A 19,324-nucleotide genomic window follows, 5' to 3' on the forward strand; every position below is an offset into this window, starting at 1 on the left:
ATTTTGACTCATCCATCCATTGTCCAACCCATCCATCCATCCATTTTCCAACCCACTGAATCCAAGCACAGGGGTCTGCTTGAGCTAATCCCAGCCAACACAGGGCACAAGGCAGGAACCAGTCCCAGGCAGGGTGCCAGCCCACCTCAGGACACACACAAACTAGGGCCAATGTAGAATCACCAATCCACCTAACCTGCATGTCTTTGGGAGGAAACCCACGCAGACACGGAGAGAACATGCAAACTCCACACAGGGAGGACCCAGGTCTACTAACTGCGAGGCCGCAGCGCTACCCACTGCACCACCGTGCCGCCCTAATTTTGACTCATTACAACCCAATTCATACTTTTCCATGTACGTATATCTGGATTTGAACTCACAGATATACTAATGTCATTCTGATATAACTTCGGCCTACTGCAGTTGCACTTATCTCATCAGCTGCATCCCCAGAGTTTTGTGTCTGTAATGACTGTGAAACTACAGCTACTGCTAATAACACACACATTTATGTGAACAAGCTTGTGCAGGTTGCGCAGGAACTGCAGATCTGAAATCTTAGTATAAAAGGAAAACTATCCCTTTCGTACATATGCCTAGGAGTGTACATTTGAGGTCAGCGGAAGTATGAGTGCGTTTTGTCCACTAGGGGGCATACCAAAGCCCCAGACAGAACTAGGCCGAGTGAAGCCCCAGGTTGATACTGTACGTGTTTTTAATTAACACAATACTTCTTTACAAGATAATCCAATCCTTTCTTCTCTTGTCTTTCCTTTCTCCTCCACTCCTTCCAGGTGAATGCTGTCCTCCTCTCCTGATTCCGACTCACTGGGAAAAGTGGAGGGCTCTCATTGAAACCAGACCCGCAAGCACTTCTGGTGCTCAAACCATTCTCTCCAAGAAGGACTTCTGGTTCAGGCAGGATCACTCTGGAACAGGGCATTCATCCCCTACTAGTTCCCCCCAGTGACTCACAAGAAACCCAACAGGACAGCCCATGCTACCACAAAGGCTTCCATACAGGTGCTCACCACAAGGGATGTTGCCAGCAACTATATGAGGGAAAACCTGTGCATGGGAGGTAGTATCCCACTGTCCTAAATTTTTGGCCTCTCAACTGGGAAAGGGACTGATGATCACACTTCTTCATCCAGGTTATACCTCAACTTTGATGGCTTCCCAATTGGGTAATGGATTCCCATACATTGCTGATCCAATGCACCAGTTGCCGCAGTACCCCTCCATGTCCACTTCCTGGCTGGAAGGAGGAATGTCACACCTTCATTCCTGACCGTCCATTATACTGGACTCCCAGCCAGTTAAGGGAACAGAGTCCATCTTAGAGGGGCTGCTGGTCTCTCCATTAAAGCATCTTCCAGTTAAAATTCTGCCTCATAACAGGATGCAACTTGCAGCAGAATACTCAGAGCCTTGTCCAGCCATAGTTTTTCATGAATCACCAGTATATCAGTAACTGATCGAAATGGTGCTCATTCATAAGTTTCATTTCATCTTAACTGAACTCCTGGGGATTACTGCTGGGGTCATTTCTGCCCTCTTGGCACTTTCAGTTTAATGAGTTTTCACAAATCAAAATAATGGGAAACAGTGGCTGATGAGGGAACCGCAGTGACATGGTGTTTACAAGAAATTTTCAAACTGAAAGCACAGAATTTGAAAAAGCGGCTGTTATGCAAGTGTGACTTTTAAATTTTATCATCTTTTGCTGTGTTTTTTGTGTTCAGCATTATACATTTTTGGGTGGAGAGGGGGGTGACTTTGTGGCACAGGAGATAGCTACAGCTTCCTGAATTAACACATTCTGCTGGTGTCTTTGTGGTTTTCTCCCACATCCCTGTCTTTTAAATTAATTGTTTGAGTATTTGTGCTTGTGAGCCCTCTTATAGACTGGCACCCTGTCCAGGGCTGTTTTCTACATTGGACCCAGTGCTGCCAGTTTAGGTTCTGGCTTCCCAGGACCCAAAAATGAATTAAGAGGATTTGAGAAGTGTTATGTAGATATTCTTCTTTCACAAAATTTGAAATTTTATGAAAGACAAAAAGAAATCATTAATTCTCTAATGAATGATACTGGCGGTGGTGCAGTGGTAGTGCTGCTGTCTCGCAGTAAGGAGACCTGGGTTCACTTCCCGGGTCCTCCCTGCGTGGAGTTTGCTATGTCTGATCATAACAATATTTTGTCATCACTTAACTCAGTTGGAATCCCAATTAATTTTACTGAATCAGCCTGCAATCTAGGAGTTATCTTTGAATCTAGCATGTCATTTAAAGTGCATATTACAAAGTTGTCCAAAACATGTTTCTTCCATCTTAAAAATGTTAGGAAATTAAGGCGCTTTCTAAATAAACAGGATTCTGAGAAATTAATTCAAGCATTTATCTCTAGTAGGATTGACTACTGCAATGCGGTGTTCACTGGATGTTCAAACTGCTCTTTATACAGCCTCCAGTTAATCCAAAATGCGGCTGCAAGAATTATTACAAGAACAAGAAAATACGAACACATAATTCCAGTTCTTAAATCCTTACACTGGCTCCCGGTTAAGTTTAGGGAAGATTTCAAAATCCTTCTTTCAACATATAAAGCATTAAATGGCCGAGGTCCGGCTTACTTGTCTGAACTTATCATGACTTACAAACCAGAGCGCACATTAAGATCTCAAGATGCCGGTCTGCTAATGGTTCCAAGGATTAATAAAATAACAATGGGAGGTCGAGCTTTTAGTTACAGGGCCCCTAAACTGTGGAATGGTCTGCCTGCTACTATAAGAGATGCCCCTTCGGTCTCAGCTTTTAAATCCCGGCTGAAGACTCACTACTTCAGTTTAGCATATCCTGACTAGAGCTGCTGATTAACTGTACATTCTGCATCTCTGTTGTTAGTCATTAGCACTAAGACATAAGTAACATGATAGTTAGAATTGGATACTAACCCTCACCTATTCTGTTTTTCTTCTCGGTACTCAAATGTGGCACTTGGTGCCACGGCCCACCTGCCAAGTTGTTTTGCCTGTCTAAGGTAAAGTCATCCATGATGGAGGATCGCAGGAATCGTGGGAAAGAGGGGTCCTTTCATCGGATTGGCTGGCCCAACATTGTTTCAGCCGTGGAATGGCCAAATGGGGGAGGCAGCTTGATGGATCAGGTCTCCAGCAGTCTAAAATTATCCAAATCGTATTATGTGATATCATCTACTGTTAAATTCTGCTCCGTACTTCTAAAAAATTTTTATTTTTTATTTTTTATTGAGGATTTGTTCTGTTCTGTGTATTGTATTGTATTGACCCCCTTCTTTTGACACCCACTGCACGCCCAACCTACCTGGAAAGGGGTCTCTCTTTGAACTGCCTTTCCCAAGGTTTCTTCCATTTTCCCTACTAGATTTTTTTTTGGGAGTTTTTCCTTGTCTTCCTAGAGAGTCAAGGCTGGGGGGCTGACAAGAGGCAGGGCATGTTAAAGCCCATTGCGGCACTTCCTGTGTGATTTTGGGCTATACAAAAATAAACTGTGGAGTTTGAATGTTCTCCCCATGTCTGTGTGGGTTTCCTCCTGGTGCTCCAGTTTCCTCCCACAGTCCAAAGACATGCAGGTTAGGTGCATTGGTGATCCTAAATTGTGTGTGTGTGCCCTGTGGTGGGCTGGCGCCCTGCCCAGGGTTTGTTTCCTGCCTTGCAGCCTGTGTTGGCTGGGATTGGCTCCAGCTGACCCCCGTGACCCTGTAGTTAGGATATAGTGGGTTGGATAATGGATGGATAGATGATACTGGGGTAAATTAAATATTGCAGTATTAAAAAAAAATGTGAACAAATTACAAGTATACAGAGCCCCATAGGTGTCAAGCAAAAAAAAAAACAATCTGTTAGAATTAGTAACTTGTTTGAACGAGTTATGTATCTCATTCAAACTGATTAGTTTTATCATTTTCCATGACCCTTATGTCAGTAATATGGAGTCCTTATTAATTTGATCAAATAGATTATTAGTATTTTTCCACCTTGCAGTGAAGTTCTCATTTCAGAGCCCCATATTTCCTGGCATAAAGTTCAGTGAGCCATAAGTGAACTGGAAGGTGTGCGTTAACATCAGTGAACCGGAAGAACCACCGCTGTTGAAACAGTTCTTTTGAGGAGTTTCAAATGCAGGACAAGTTACGTGAATGGATTTATGGAATGTTCTCCAAGAAAATAATACTCTGGAGTCAGTGGTGGACATGTTAATAGAATAAAAGGTAAGTTTAAAATCTTGTTGATAATGGCACTGAACAGTGTACAGCAGACTGAAACTATTGGCTGGTTGTACTCTCCTGGTTTCGGTTCACTAAACTGCATACCAGGAAAAATAAACAGCTGCTGAAATAAGAAAAAAATAAAATATAATCTATTTGATCGAATTACATAATTCATTTGAACAAGTTACTAATTCATGGCTGACACCTACAGAGATCCGTACAAATAGGTTTATTCGAGAAACTCAATTTTATTATTACAAATTAAAGTGAAGCCATTGTCATCAAAAATGTGAATGGACTAAAATGTCTTATTGAATAGCGCTGTGGCACAGTGACTAGTGTTGGCACCTCATGGATGCCGTGTCCTTTGTTGGAATTTCATGTCAGGATGTGGTCCTTGTGGAACTGCCATGTTACTCCCAAGTCTGGGTGAGTTTTCCTGGAGTACTTTGGTTTCCCTCCCATATGCCCAGAGACTGTGAATTAATTGATTGGTGATTCCAAACTGGTAACCCTGCATGACTGTGCGTGTGAGTAGGCCCTGTGGTGGACTGTCACCTGTTCCCAAGCATTTTCATAGTTTGTCACCATTGTTGCTGATGCAGGCTCCATCCACCTCCAACCATCTTAATTTGGATTTTGTAGGATTGAGGATGTAAGATAGTGTAATGTAAATGAAAAACTCATAAGATTATTTCACACTTTTCTATAATATGTCATGTTTCTCTTTTTAAACCTACATACAGAAGGTGAGTGCCATTCACATTGACAACTTACAGTGCCAGGAAGAAGTCTTCACCACTTTGGAAGTTTTCACATTTTACTGGTATACAACATTGAATAAGCAGTGGATTTAATTTGGTAGTCAGTGGGGTGAAATACCCCTTTTTAATTGGGGGGGGGGGGGGGGGCATTTAGTTAAACACTGCATTCTATTTGTTGTGACCTGTTCTTTTTTATTTATCTATCTTTTTTCATTTTTTTGAAGATTTTTTTTGACTTGTTAATAGTTATTATTGGGTTTTTAAGGTTGAGTAATACACATCAAACTTTTATTTTGTCCTATTTTGATTCCTAACTAAGATGCACTTTTTTAATGTGTTATTGTAGCACCATTTTGAATTTGATGGGTGGTGCAATTTTGGTGATTTTTGTGTCAATCTTGCCGAGGCAACCACCCAAAAGTCCCAGGGAGCATGCTCTTATGACGTCATTGGCATGACCCTATAAAAGTTCTAATTATGTGTTGTTTTGATATCCATGTTTGGATAAAACTAAAGGCTTAACGTGTGCTTGTTTGTAGATTTGTTCTTGCTGTTCTGACATATTTTCTGGCTTATGATTCTGATTCTTGTCTCACGTTTCTGGATTGGCAAAAGATCACTGTGTCTCTTTGTTTTTGACCATGGCACTGTAACAAAGGCGCTATATTGCGCCCGACCTGACACAGACTGGACAAGGAGGCATGTATAAAAACCAAGAAATCTTTCATTTTCTTTAGCTGGAGGGCACGTCTACCCCGTGTCCCCCAGCCACAACAAAGTCTCAAAATACCAACACAAGCACTAAACACTCTTCTTTCTTACACCACCACTCCTCCCATGCAACCTTGTCCTCCTCCACCCGACTCTGGCCCCTGAGTGGTGGTCGCTGGCTCCTTTTATTGGGTACCCGAAAGTGCTCCAGGTGCTTGATTGCCAACATCTGTCTGCACTTCTGGGTGTGGCGAAACCAATGCCCAAAAGGGCCCAGCAGCTCCTGCTGCAGCACCCCCTGGCGGCGCCTGCGGAACCCAACAGGGCTGCACAGAACTCCAACCCCCATGAAGCCCTGGGGGAGTCCGAGGCACCGCTGCAACCCAGGGATACTGTGTTTCCCACCCTTGCCCCCCTGGTACATATGCTGCAGGGGCGTCCCGGCCAGGCATGGGCACCGACCATCCGTCACAACACATACTCTGTTTTGTTCCCAGTTCAACTTTTGATCCCGAAATAAAAATCATTTTGCTTCAGCAGAACACTATTCTGGTACAATAAATTAGCTTAATTAATATGCGGTGAGGATATGCATATATTAAGTAGATAAATCCCATCAAACACGGATATGTAATCTGCAGACAAAAGCTGCACCACCTTTAACTTCTGACCAGCATAACGCAGAGGAGCCACCATTCATGATACATATACCCTTAGCATTATGCTAGAAATCCTAGCAAGTATATTTTTAAAATTAAATGGGAGAAAAGACATAGTCAGAAATCTACTGCACTGTGACCAAAGCTAAACTGAGAGTGAAATACAAATGCCAAAAAACCAACCACAAGTCAAAACCAGGAAAACGCAATGAGAAAATAGACTTATAGAGCCCCAAAATGATTGACCAAAGGGTCATTTGAATCCGCAAACTCGGATGAAGAATATACAGCAAACTTTTAACTTGTTGTGTCATTACCGGAGGCTCACAACATCTGAGGACACGCTTCCTGACCATGCAGAAGTAACCTGAAGACGGGATTGCAAAACTGGCTGAGATGTAAATAACCAAAATGGGGGCAAAAATGGCCCAGATAAATTAACAATGCTAAAACTTAAGACTGATCACAAAACTGATGCCAGATTCTGAATCAGGGGATAAAAAACCCTAAAGTGAATGCTCTGACTTGCAAAAAATAAGAAGAAACACAGAAAAAATGAAACACAGACCCCATTCATAACACATAGCTGCTGTGTGCGCAACACTAAAATTGCTCCTTATAATGCGCCAGCCTATGTACTTTGCCAGCCTGCCACAGCCCAGTAAGCACATCATTTTGAGGGTAAAGCATAGTCACATGCAGCGTGAATGCTATCTGGATCAGCAGTCTCTGATACCTTCTGCTGTCCATCTTCATATTCTTCAGCATCACTGAGACCAAGGCAAACACTAATGGCCACATGGTGTTGTACCACCAAGCAGATGAGAGCTGGAGAGCAAATATGGAGGACAGTGAAGGACAGAAACAGGTTCAAAAGTGGGAGATCAACAAGCCAAAAACGAGAGACAAAATTCGTAGTCAATAACTCGTAAGCTAAAGGTCTGAAGCTGAGAAAGAAAAGAAAATTATATTGAGCAAAAAGTTGTGTGGGGAAAAAGGGTTAGGATAAAGAAATGCACCTTTAGCCGACCTTTTAACCTGTCACATCAATTACTCTCAGGTCGTGACCTCAGTTGACATGTCCCTAGAAACGACGGGACTCAAACATTTGAAAACAAAATGGCGGTGAAAATAGCACAAAAAAAAAAATAAAACAATGATTAAAGTATGCAGAGAAATGAACAATAAATCTCAGATGCGAATACACTACCTCAAAGATGAGTGCTTGATCATTAAAAATGCTTCAGAAAAATACATAAAAAGTAGTCTTTCAACTCAATTAATACTTTTTTCCCCCGAAAACTCTCTGCTCTTTTTTCTTGAATCCCCCCGGGGTCTGTCAAAGTATGTGCAGTGTGCCACGGTGCTGCCCCAATCAGCCTGTCATCATCTCAGATCCTCTTGAAGAGCTGACTGTCCAGGAATGGGCACCAAGTGATGTGCAACACCACAACCATCACACTTTAGACTTTCAGTCTTTTATGAGTCCAAATGATGGTTTAATATAATAATTCCCAGAACCCCTAGTGTTTTGTACCTTGGATGCCCTCGTGGATGTCATTTGGAAGGCAGTTGTTCTGGTCCTTGTTAGGAAATTGCTTCTCACCTGTATAAAGTGTTTTTTAAACTTTCATATTTGGATTTATGGTAGTGCAGTGGTATTGCTACTGCCTCACAGTAAGGAGACCAGGGTTCACCTTCCCGGCCCTCCCTGTGTGGAGTTTGCATGTTCTCCATGTCTGTGTCCTCCAACCGTCCAGAGACATGCAAGTTAGATGAACTGGTGATGCTAAATTGGCCCCATTGTGTGTGTGTGTGTGCGCACCCTTCAATGGACTGGTGCCATCTTGTCTCCTGCTCTGTGCTAGATGGGATAAGCTCCAGTACCACCTATGACCCTGCTCTGAATCATGTGGGCTAGTAAATGACATAGCTATTTGTATTTCTTATTCAGTATAATTAAAATATTGACCTGAATTCATTTTTCAGGCAAAATTCCACAATGATCAAATTACCCAGAAGAATCCCTGATATATTTTGATTAGTGAATCTTTGCAACAACCAAGATATTATAGGCATTTACATTCGCTGTCAAGTCATGGGTATAAATTCATCTCTGAAACTGTTTAAAGAGAAAAGGCAGTGTCTGGCAGCAATTTCAAGGTTTCACACTGTGATGGTCTTTAAATACTTGGCGCTAAACACTGTTTGCACTATTCCACTGTTTGCTGTATAAATGTATCGCCTTCATAAAATGACTTCAAACTTTCTGTCTGAGCTCCATTGTTGTTTCCTCATTCTCCTGTTAGACATTTAAATGGACACTATCTACTTCTTCACTGATGGATTTCTGGTTGTTGTTGAATGCTTTTATGTAAAAAAGTGTGTTCATTTTCCAACTGATATTCACAGTGACACATTTGACTTGATTTTACGCCTGTCTCTTGGTTTCTCTGGTTAGCACCTCTCATTATATTTCATGGAATGTATTCCTTACATTGCCCTTCCCAGTATCCTTCCATAACATTACATCTGTTGGTCCTTTCTCGTTTTCACGGTCTTTAAAGGCCACATCTTTGCTGGATGTTTCTATGCATTTTTGTAATCATGACATGCTTTCTCATTGTTATTGCATTACTTTAAACATAGGCAGCAATTACGTATGCCCCCCTACAGACCAGGCACATCCCAGTTCCCCATTGTTTTCCTTGGTTTTCCTCAGAGGTCAGTGTGATCAAAACATTTGGCCAGTTTCTTGAAGGTCATTGCAAAAAGACTGGCTTCACTGTCCACTCTATAGCCTACAACAGGGGTAGGCAATGTCGGTCCTGGAGTGCCACAGTATGTGCAGGTTTTTGTTCCAACCCAGTTCCTTAACGAGAACTCAATTATTGCTGATGAAGCACATATTGCTTAAGTGACATTTTAATGCTTCATTGTAGTGGTCTCGCTTGTTAAGGTTCTCCAACCTTAATTGCTTATTTCAATCTTAAACTGCTGCATTCAGTGTTTTAATTGCTCCTTATTAGCAATAAGATGTAAAAGACAAAGCAGCCAGCAGTTCTCCAGCTAGCTTTTTTCCAATTACATCTGTGTGTGTTCATCATGCACGGTTTGATTTAATAAAACACTTAATAGAAAAATGTGACAGACTGAAAATGATCTGTTTTAGGCTTCAAATCATTTGGATGATATCCTTGGAAAGGAAAAAAATCTACGATATAAAAGCCTTACATTGCACAGACTAACAAGCCATAAAATTAAATAAGGTCTGAGATTGGCAATGATTGGTTTCTAATTAAGCAATTGGGTTGGAATGAAAACCTGTAGCCACTGCGGCTCACCAGGACCGACATTGCCTACCCCTGTTTTACATCTTATTGCTAATAAGGAGCAATTAAAACACTGAATGCAGCAGTTTAAGATTGAAATAAGCAATTAAGGTTGGAGAACCTTAACAAGCGAGACCACTAAAATGAAGCATTAAAATGTCACTTAAGCAATATGTGCTTCATCAGCAATAATTGAGTTCTCGTTAAGGAACTGGGTTGGAACAAAAACCTGCACATACTGTGGCACTCCAGGACCGACGTTGCCTACCCCTGGCCTACAACATGGGGATGCCTGTAATTCTCGTACAGTGATCCCTCGCTATATCACGCTTCGACTTTCGCGGCTTCACTCTATCGCAGTTTTTTCCCATACATGCTTACGTCACTACGCATCCGCTTTCTGAGAACTTTTATCTAAGCCCCACGATGGCTCTTAAACATGTTGCTTTTTCTAAGCCTTCTGACAATGAAACTAAGCGCCGGAGGAAGATGCTTACCATCCAGGAGAAGGTGAAACTCTTGGATAAGATCAAAGATGGCAATACCATACAAAAGCCACCTCACGCATATGAAAAGACAACACCAGCAACTTCCTATCAAGATGTTCTTCAGCTGCGCACCCAGACACCCACTGCCTACTCCTAGTACTCCTTCAGCGGAAGAAGACAACGACGCACCTGCTGAAGATACTGCACCACCTTATCACGCTTGGGTCACAGATTTGCACAGAGACACAGGAGGTTGTAGAAAAAAAAGAACTTTATTCAAAGCACTGCAAACAAACATTTGTCTCTTTTCAAAAGTTTAAACGTGCTCCATGACAACTCAGAGATGACAGTTCTGCCAGGAGCAGAGAATATCTGAGGGAGAGAGAGAGAAACAAAACAACCAATTCCAAAGCTGAGAGGCGCTGCACAATACTTTTAAGTAAGCGGAGTACCGCGTGAGAGGTTTATCGCGCGTTATAGCGCAAGTAAGAAGGGCAAGGAGCAATGTGAAGGCAGACTGTCAGCTGTTTCAGGGGTTTTCCCAGGGGCGTCTGTGTCCTCTGAGGGTGCGATCAGCGCTCCAGCTTACAACCTGAAGACTCTCCTACTGAGCTCTTGCCTTCATAGGTTAGTGGTTGTGTGTAAGAACTGTGTGTGTGTGTATTTAAATGTACAGTACAATAATAATAATATGATATTTGTAACGTCTAATATGTCTTATTTTCTCTTATTTTGTCTAATATATTGGGTAATACGAGTGTAATGGTGACTAAAGGGTGTTATTTCATGTCTAGAGGGCTCTAATAATGTTAAATAACATATTTAGAAGGTCGTAAACAGGTTTTCTATACTCTAACTGCGAAAATATTCGATTTATAAATAAAGAATCCTAATTCACGAAAATTCATTTATCGCGGTAGAGTCTGGAACGGATTAACTGTGATAAACGAGGGTTCACTGTAGTTCATAATTTTCCAATGTTACATATAAGGATAACAATAACAATAATATCAAACCCTTTTGACAACAATAAACAGATTAATACAACTCCCTACTTCAGCTTCTTATAACTTAATGAAAAAATGTCAGGCTTTCCTGCACTTCTTTAAGGACAAAGTCAATAATATCTATTGTATCAGCAGTTCTCTCCTGTTACTCCTGCTCCTCTTTCCCATGGAGGACTCTGTAAATCTTCCAGGAATGTATTGCTTCTCATCGTCCAGATTTCTTACTATCTCTGAGCAAATTACAAAACTGACCTCCTCTTCCTGCTCACGACTTTATCCTGCCTGTACAGTACATCACTCGTCTCTAATCCGGTTTCCCACCTGATTAAAACTGTACATTTTTAGCCTTTGGCTCCATTCCACTTGCAATTAAAACTGCTGCTGCCACTCATGTCCTTAAGAAACCTGGTCTTGAGTCATCCATTCTTGATAAAAACAGATGCATTTCTAACCACCCTTTGCTAACAAAAGTGTTGGAAATGTTACTTGCCACACAACTTCAAACCTTTCGATCTGAATGGAATCTTTGTAGGCTTTTCCAATGTAGTTTCCGCACACTACACTTAAACTGTCCTCCAGAGCACTGTTAATGACTTTAGCTGCTACACTTAGTGTTCTCCTTCTCCTTGACCTGAATGTTGCTTTGATACATTAAATCATAACTACTTTTATTCACGTTTTTCATCAGTTGGCACTGTTGGCACAGCTCTTTGCTGGCTCACATTATAGAACAGAAAAGAATAGAATTAATATCATTACATAAGTACAATTTTCTTACACAACTACAGCAAACTTATGCTTGTAACTTCTGTACTTGATGCTACAAAGACTACAAAAAAGTTAAAAACACAACAGAAAAAGAATAAAAATATAACAACAATATGGTAAAATAATAAATAAAATAAAATGTATCAGACTGTCTGCAGTGGGTTGGCACCCTGCCCGGGATTGGTTCCTGCCTTGTGCCCTGTGTTGGCTGGGATTGGCTCCAGCAGACCCCCGTGACCCTGTGTTCAGATTCAGCGGGTTGGAAAATGGATGGATAGATGGTATCAGACTGTATAGACAATGCCAGTAATAAAAAAATAGTATAAACAGCTGTGGCAGATGGCTGGACCCTTTACCCAGACAGGATGCCTTCTTAACAGAAGGACCAGGGGGAGAGAATGGATCTAGTGATCACGGAGCTGCTTCAGTGACACAGATTCCCACAGGGCATCATGGGAGTTGGAGTTTGGCTTTCACCCCACCTGTAATACTCCTGGACCACCTGGAGTGCTCCCGGGTGCTGTATAAAAGGGACCGCCTCACTTCATTCGGGGAGCCAGAGTTGGGAGAGTTAATGGAATATTATTAATACTCTGCTATATGTCTGGTGTGACAACAGAATTATCTCAGATTGTTAGATAGAAACATGGACTGCTAGATAAATTATCTTGAAATGCATAGCAGCATATAGTTTTCTGACCTTAAGCCATAGTGCATGGCTATAAAATGCTCTGGACAGGTCAATAGCATGGGAGTAGGATGTAGTTCTCAAATATGCCACTAGGTATCGTGTGCCTATCATCTGGTCAATCAGTCCATTGAGTGGCATTGTGCTAAGTTTATTGAGTGTGTAGTCCTGAAGAAAGAAAGAAAGAAAGAAAGAAAGAAAGAAAGAAAGAAAGAAAGAAAGAAAGAAAGAAAGAAAGAAAGAAAGAAAGAAAGAAAGAAAGAAAGAAAGAAAGAAAAGAACTTTTGCTTTGTGCTGTAAATATTGTGTTTGTTGTACTGTACTGTGAGAAACAATTGAAAAGCATTTCCCACTGACATAAAGCCCTTGTGTGTTGCTGGACTGGTGCCTTGTGTCTGTCTGTGTTGGGTGTGGGGAGCTGGTGCACCCCCTTCAGACCACACATACTAATGTCTTTCATTCATTTACATTTAGACGCACATTCCACATACCATAACATGACTCTGTCTTTCACTAATTCTTCATTTTATCAATAGTTTCACACCGTATTAGGCCAGCTGCTCCATCAAAACAAACATGTAGAAGTGTCTGCTGCCTTGGTGGTGGGCAGAATTGCCTTAAATTAGATATTTAATAAGGTGATGTTTTTATTTCAAATGGACAACTTTTACAGAAGTAGTGACTAATTACTAATATGTTGTAATTTTATTTTTTATGTGCTTTGTTAACCCATAAGGGAGTTTCAATTTATATATATTTACATTTCATTAACTGTGACTGAATTCCTTTGTATTTAGTTTAACTCTTCAGGTGAATGGTTTTGAAATTCTTATATTTTCATATTGCTCAGTTTATGGAGCTTATAACAAAAAAACAAATATCAGAATGCAGAACTATGACAGAGAGAGAGCCTGAGGGAAAGCAGATTCTACCAACATAAACATTTCACGAAAAAGAGAAATGAAAGTGCAAAGCAGACACAATAATTCTCCAGTGTGATCATTCAGACCAAACTCTGAGTTACTCAAGACCATCTGCCTGACATGAAACCTTCCACTCGCACACTCACAACAAACGTGCCCAGTGGGCTGCTGGGATGTCAGGCCCTTGATGCATGTACTTTTCTATTGTCCACCCTGCACACTTTATGTTTCATACTTTAGTAAACTGAAACCTACAAAAAGAGAAAGAGGTGAATGGAGAGGAAGCAGTGTTCTTCAATTTTTATACTTCTCTTTTCCTAAATTAGTTGACCAACAGTAAAACTCCCTAATGAGTGCATACTCAATGTTTCCAATTTTTCAGATTCCATCAGCATTCTGTTGGATCACCAGAGAAGGCAGCTAGAAAAATCAGTTAAGGTTTTATTTGCTTCCATGGGGCTGACTATTTTCTGCTGACATGGCTAGTGGTGTTATGAATCAAACTAAGCAGAGCTGAACTGAAACATGGTAATGAAGTTATTAAAATCCATCCATCTCCCCATCCATCCCTTCATCCATCCATTTTATGAATATTCTTTTATCAGTACAAGAGTGCAAGGAACTAATTCTAATATTGGTGGGGCTTAACACATGAATCCATTCTGAATGGGATTCCATTTTTTTGTGAAGCGTACTCCCATCTAAGGCAATTTAGACTCACTGGCCAACCTAAATGTTGTCTTTGGAGTGAGGGAAGAAACTTGGAGAAATCCAAAACAGGCAGAGGAAGAACATGCATACAATACTCAGACAGTAATTAGGTGGGAGTCTGTGTCTAACTCCAAATAAATAAAAATAATAAAAAAATCTAAATTCTAGAAACATTTTGCTTAACTTGTCATAATAGCAGTATTTACTTATTTCTTGCTACCCAAAGTAACTGCCATTGCACAGGGATAAATAAACAGAGGGGAGACTATCTAGGAAATTGAACATGGCTAAACATAATCCACATTGAGACAAAAAGAACTCTAAGGCAAAAGCTGTGATCTAGCATAGCAATAACATCGTTATTCAGATTAGCTGAGATGAAAATGATGTACATACAGACTTAGATGAGATCCAACCTTGGTTGGTACAAAAGTTTGTGTGGGCTGATAATGTTGTCCACCCATCAGCCCCAGCACAATGCTGCTGCGTGATGGAAACTGTAGTCCATGGATCAGCACTGGCTTTTGGGTTGCCTCCCATTACAACTCTACTTCCAGTTCCCCAGTATAGCAGATAGATTAAGTTGCCTACATAACCTCATACTAAATTCTGTACTTTGAAATATTTACAATTAGGAGAAATAGATAGATAGATAGATAGATAGATAGATAGATAGATAGATAGATAGATAGATAGATAGATAGATAGATAGATAGATAGATAGATAGATAGATAGATAGATAGATAGATAGATAGATAGATAGATAGATAGATAGATAGATAGATAGATAGATAGATAGATAGATAGATAGATAGATAGATAGATAGATAGATAGATAGATAGTGTGGCAGACGGCTGGGTGCCACCCCCAGCCAGGACGCCCAGGAAGATAGGAGGAGGGTTCATGCCTCCTCCAGAACATGAGAGGGCGACCGCCCTGGTTCCATTAGGGGCCACGGGTGCAAGGCTTGGAAGCCCCACCCTGTAGGGGCCCGTGGTCTCCGCCAGGGGACGCTCCCATACCTGAAGAACCCGGAACCCCAACACTTCCGGCACACCAGGAAGTGCTGGGGAGAAGAAGACTGGGAACACCCAGAGGGCTTCCGGGAACACAGCCGGCACTTCCGCCACACAGGAGAGTGTCTAGGGAGTGTCGGGGATCACCTGGAGCCCATCCAGGCACTTATAAAAGGGGCCGCCTCCCTGCAAAGAAGAACTGGAGTCGGGTGAGGAGTGGACAAGGTTTTGGAGGCAGGAGAGAGGCGGCCTGAGAGCAGGCAGACAGAGTGAGAGCCTGGACTTTGGGGGAGTTTGGTGCGAGAAGCACTGGGTTGTGCACTTTATTGGACTGTGTTTATGCACAATAAATGTGTGGTGGACTTAAACATGGTGTCCGTCTGCCTGTGTCCGGGCAACGTATTACAATAGATAGATAGATAGATAGATAGATAGATAGATAGATAGATAGATAGATAGATAGATAGATAGATAGATAGATAGATAGATAGATAGATAGATAGATAGATAGATAGATAGATAGATAGATAGATAGATAGATAGATAGATAGATAGATAGATAGATAGATAGATAGATAGATAGATAGATAGAAATTGAACTACACAAAATACTCAGTGCTTTTTTTGGGCCTTCCACTTTACCTTAGGTCAGGTTAGGTCAGGTCAGGGAGCATGCACCGGTATAGCATCAGCATACAGTACAGTACAGCATCATGTGAATTTCCCCTTGGGATTAATAAAGTATCTATCTATCTATCTATCTATCTATCTATCTATCTATCTATCTATCTATCTATCTATCTATCTATCTATCTATCTATCTATCTATCTATCTATCTATCTATCTATCTATCTATCTATCTATCTATCATGTTGACGCACCCACCACAAGACAAAACAGCTCAGGATCCTGTTTGGCAAACACCCAGGTGGACACGCGGTCCAGTCCCACCCTTTGGAAATGACCCACTATCTGTCACAGCCAGGTGTTACGTGGGTGACCCCTTGGCCTGGTCCAACAATGAGGATCTTACGAGCTGGATCACCCTTGGGTAATTGCGCCTCATGGCCATAGTGCCGTAACTGACACTCCCTCACAGTGAAGGTAATGTGCCTCATTTGGGACTCCATGAGTAACTGCTCATTCGACACAAAGTCAAACCAGCGGTTTATCTTAGTAATTGAGAAATTGTTAAAAGCATATGAGTAGTTACCCAGAAATTCCCAGAATCGGTCAATGGTACTAAAAGTAGGCTAAAGTTCTCAAATATGTCGCTAGGTATCGTATGCCTGCTGTCTGGTTAATCAATCTGTCGAGTGGCATCATGCTCTTTGATTGAAGGCGTATTTCTGCCATTTATTCTACTATCGTGCACTTGACTTGGATGTTTTTTTTCTCCAAGCCACCATGGCAGATGATAATATTTGCATTTTTTGACATTGACAGACTTGTTCCTCATGGACAGGTTGTTACTCAGTGACATTACATTGAACTTCTGAGGTATCTATTGGAAAGCATCAGGAAGAAATGTGAAGAGAGCAGTGAGATAACCAAAACGAAATTTTGCACCATGACTGCCCACCTGAACACATCAAGTTATCAAAGAGGTTTTGACCAAACCATGAGGTTGTTGCATTGTATTCGTAAAATCTTACTCTCTGGGACTTCTTGTTCCCAAAACAATAATCAAGACTTAAGGGAATATGATTTGCTACCAGAAGAAATCCAGGAAAGTAATGCAGGAGCTCTAAACATGAAATGCGCTGCGACAATGGTTGTGCATTTCAAGGAGAGTATTTTGAAGGTGCCTAAAAGTGAATTGCTGTAAGTTTTACAATAAAAGATTTTTAACAGTTCCGAGACGTTTTCGGCCCCATCCCTCGTACATTGCTGTTTTAACTCCGGTAAGCAGTGAAATGTTTTTTACCTGCACAGTACAAACAGTCACTTCATAATCTCCTCCAAATCCTGGTGTCCATGAGATGTCCAGGGAATCAGTCTTTTTGGATGTCAAGTGCAGGTTTTGAGGTTTATCAGGTAGAACTAAGGAGAGGAACAAACCCAACAGAGTATTTAAAAAGGGCTGGAGATCCCATAGCAAATTTATTTTAAACTAAACCTTTTGAAACAGATGAAAAATATGGTAAACCAGCTCAAAGAGCCTTTGGGTAGGAATCAAACACACTTATAACATAACATTCTCATATGCAGGGGCATTGGTCACAAGACAACAACCAGTCAACACACAACTTGTCTGATTGCCTTTTGCAGCTATCATAGGTTACCAACTCTGGCGCATAGAGCTGATGTGCCTCTGGATGTGCTCTTGTCGGGTGTTATCCCATCTGGACATGATTCCAGCCCATCATAACTTCCACACTCACACTGGACCAGTTTGGAATGGCCAATTAACGTAACATGCATGTCATTAAGGGTATGGAAGGAAAACAATGCAGAAGAACATGCAATCTCTGCATATACAGTCCGGTCCATAAGTAATTGGACAGTGACACAATTTTCATAATCTTTGGCTCTGTATGCCATCATGATGGATTTGATTTGATTTGAGCAAGTTGTTCCACCTGGACCTTGCTGAATAAAAGAGTTTTCATGGGTCTGTGAAATTATAATCCCCCATCGCACAAGTTGGATGTTTGGTCAGGGGGATGAAACATATGGAGAATGTTTTCTGAGCATGCAAGCTAGATTTTCTGAAAAGGGGCATTTGCTTTTTCCATCAGTATATGTTGGGGTGTTCAACTCCTGTACTGTAGGGTCACAGTGGCTGCAGATATTCCTTCCCACCACTTTCTTCATCAGTGACCAATTTCTTTATTTTCAGATATTGTATGATGGACACTGTATTGTGTTGGCTTACTTTGTACCTCATTATTGCTTGACTGCTTATTAACAAAAAAAGAGACAATTAAGAAGTCTGACTCTTAAATAGCAAGTTAAGTAAAATTAAAGCAAAATAAGTTAATTGCCAGCAAGTACCAGTTACTAATGAAGAAACTAGTTAAAATGAAAACTTGAAGCCACAGTAGACCTCTGGCATCGGAGTTGGACACCCCCTGGTGTGTAAGTGACTCCGTGAGAACCCTAACTACGAAGAGGACTATTTCATTTATGTTAGGTAGAATGCCCAGAGGGGCCTGGGTGGTCTCGTGGCCTGGAACCCCTGCAGATTTTATTTTTTTCTCCAGCCTTCTGGAGTTTTTTTTTTGTTTTTTCTGTCCACCCTGGCCATCGGACCTTACTCCTTTTCTATGTTAACTAATGTTGTCTTATTTTAATTTCTTATTTTGTCTGTCATTTTTCTTTTCTTCATTATGTAAAGCACTTTGAGCAACTTTTTGTATGAAAATGTGCTATATAAATAAATGTTGTTGTTGTTGTTGTTGTAATGTAGAATGTAAAAAGTGTCCAGTGGAGACATTGTTAAAATTCTTGTTTCTGTCTATTTCAGCTGTAAAGATGAGTAGAAGGAGCCATGAGCACTGTCATCCTTCAAATGCTCCCTCACTATTGAGCTCTTCAGCAGTGGTCTCTCCAACTTTTCTGATCTTATTGTAGATTTCTGCCCATCTTGCTAAGTCAGCCTCCATTTTCCTTAAAACCTTTTACATATAGATGATTTTCCCTAATAAGGTGTTGTTGTGATGTGAGATTTTGCATATAACTTGATAAATATTTTGTATGTCTTTATTTGTAATTTAGGCAAAGCAATGAAATATTAGTGAGAAGCATGTTTACAACCCAAGGAATGGATCTCTTTGAATTTTACGACTGGATTTGGGGGTGTGTGATTTAAACCAGTTTCTCTGCTAAAGTCTTTCAACCCCTGCAAGAAAACCATAAAGACATATGGTCTTGGGGGTGGCAGGTTTTAAGATGTTGTGATCCCCCATTGGTCTGAAGTATGGCAGTTTGAAATTGGCTTGGATCAGAAGTTTTAAATATCATGATGTCCTATTGGCTGTAGGGGTTGGACAGAGAATC

General features: G+C 41.0%; 1 protein-coding gene across 2 annotated transcripts in view; it reads right to left on the bottom strand.

Annotated features, from left to right (window-relative positions):
- The window catches only part of LOC114647942 (tyrosine-protein kinase receptor UFO), a 241,509-nt gene that overhangs the window by 104,080 nt on the left and 118,105 nt on the right, over positions 1–19,324 (bottom strand). For both annotated transcript variants that reach the window (XM_028796666.2, XM_028796656.2), the window contains exon 6: positions 17,250–17,365. In XM_028796666.2, coding sequence (XP_028652499.1) covers positions 17,250–17,365 — 116 coding nt within the window. The remainder of the gene's footprint in view (positions 1–17,249; positions 17,366–19,324) is intronic.

The sequence above is a fragment of the Erpetoichthys calabaricus genome, chromosome 1 (genome assembly GCF_900747795.2).
Source record: "Erpetoichthys calabaricus chromosome 1, fErpCal1.3, whole genome shotgun sequence".
Lineage (NCBI taxonomy): Eukaryota > Metazoa > Chordata > Cladistia > Polypteriformes > Polypteridae > Erpetoichthys > Erpetoichthys calabaricus.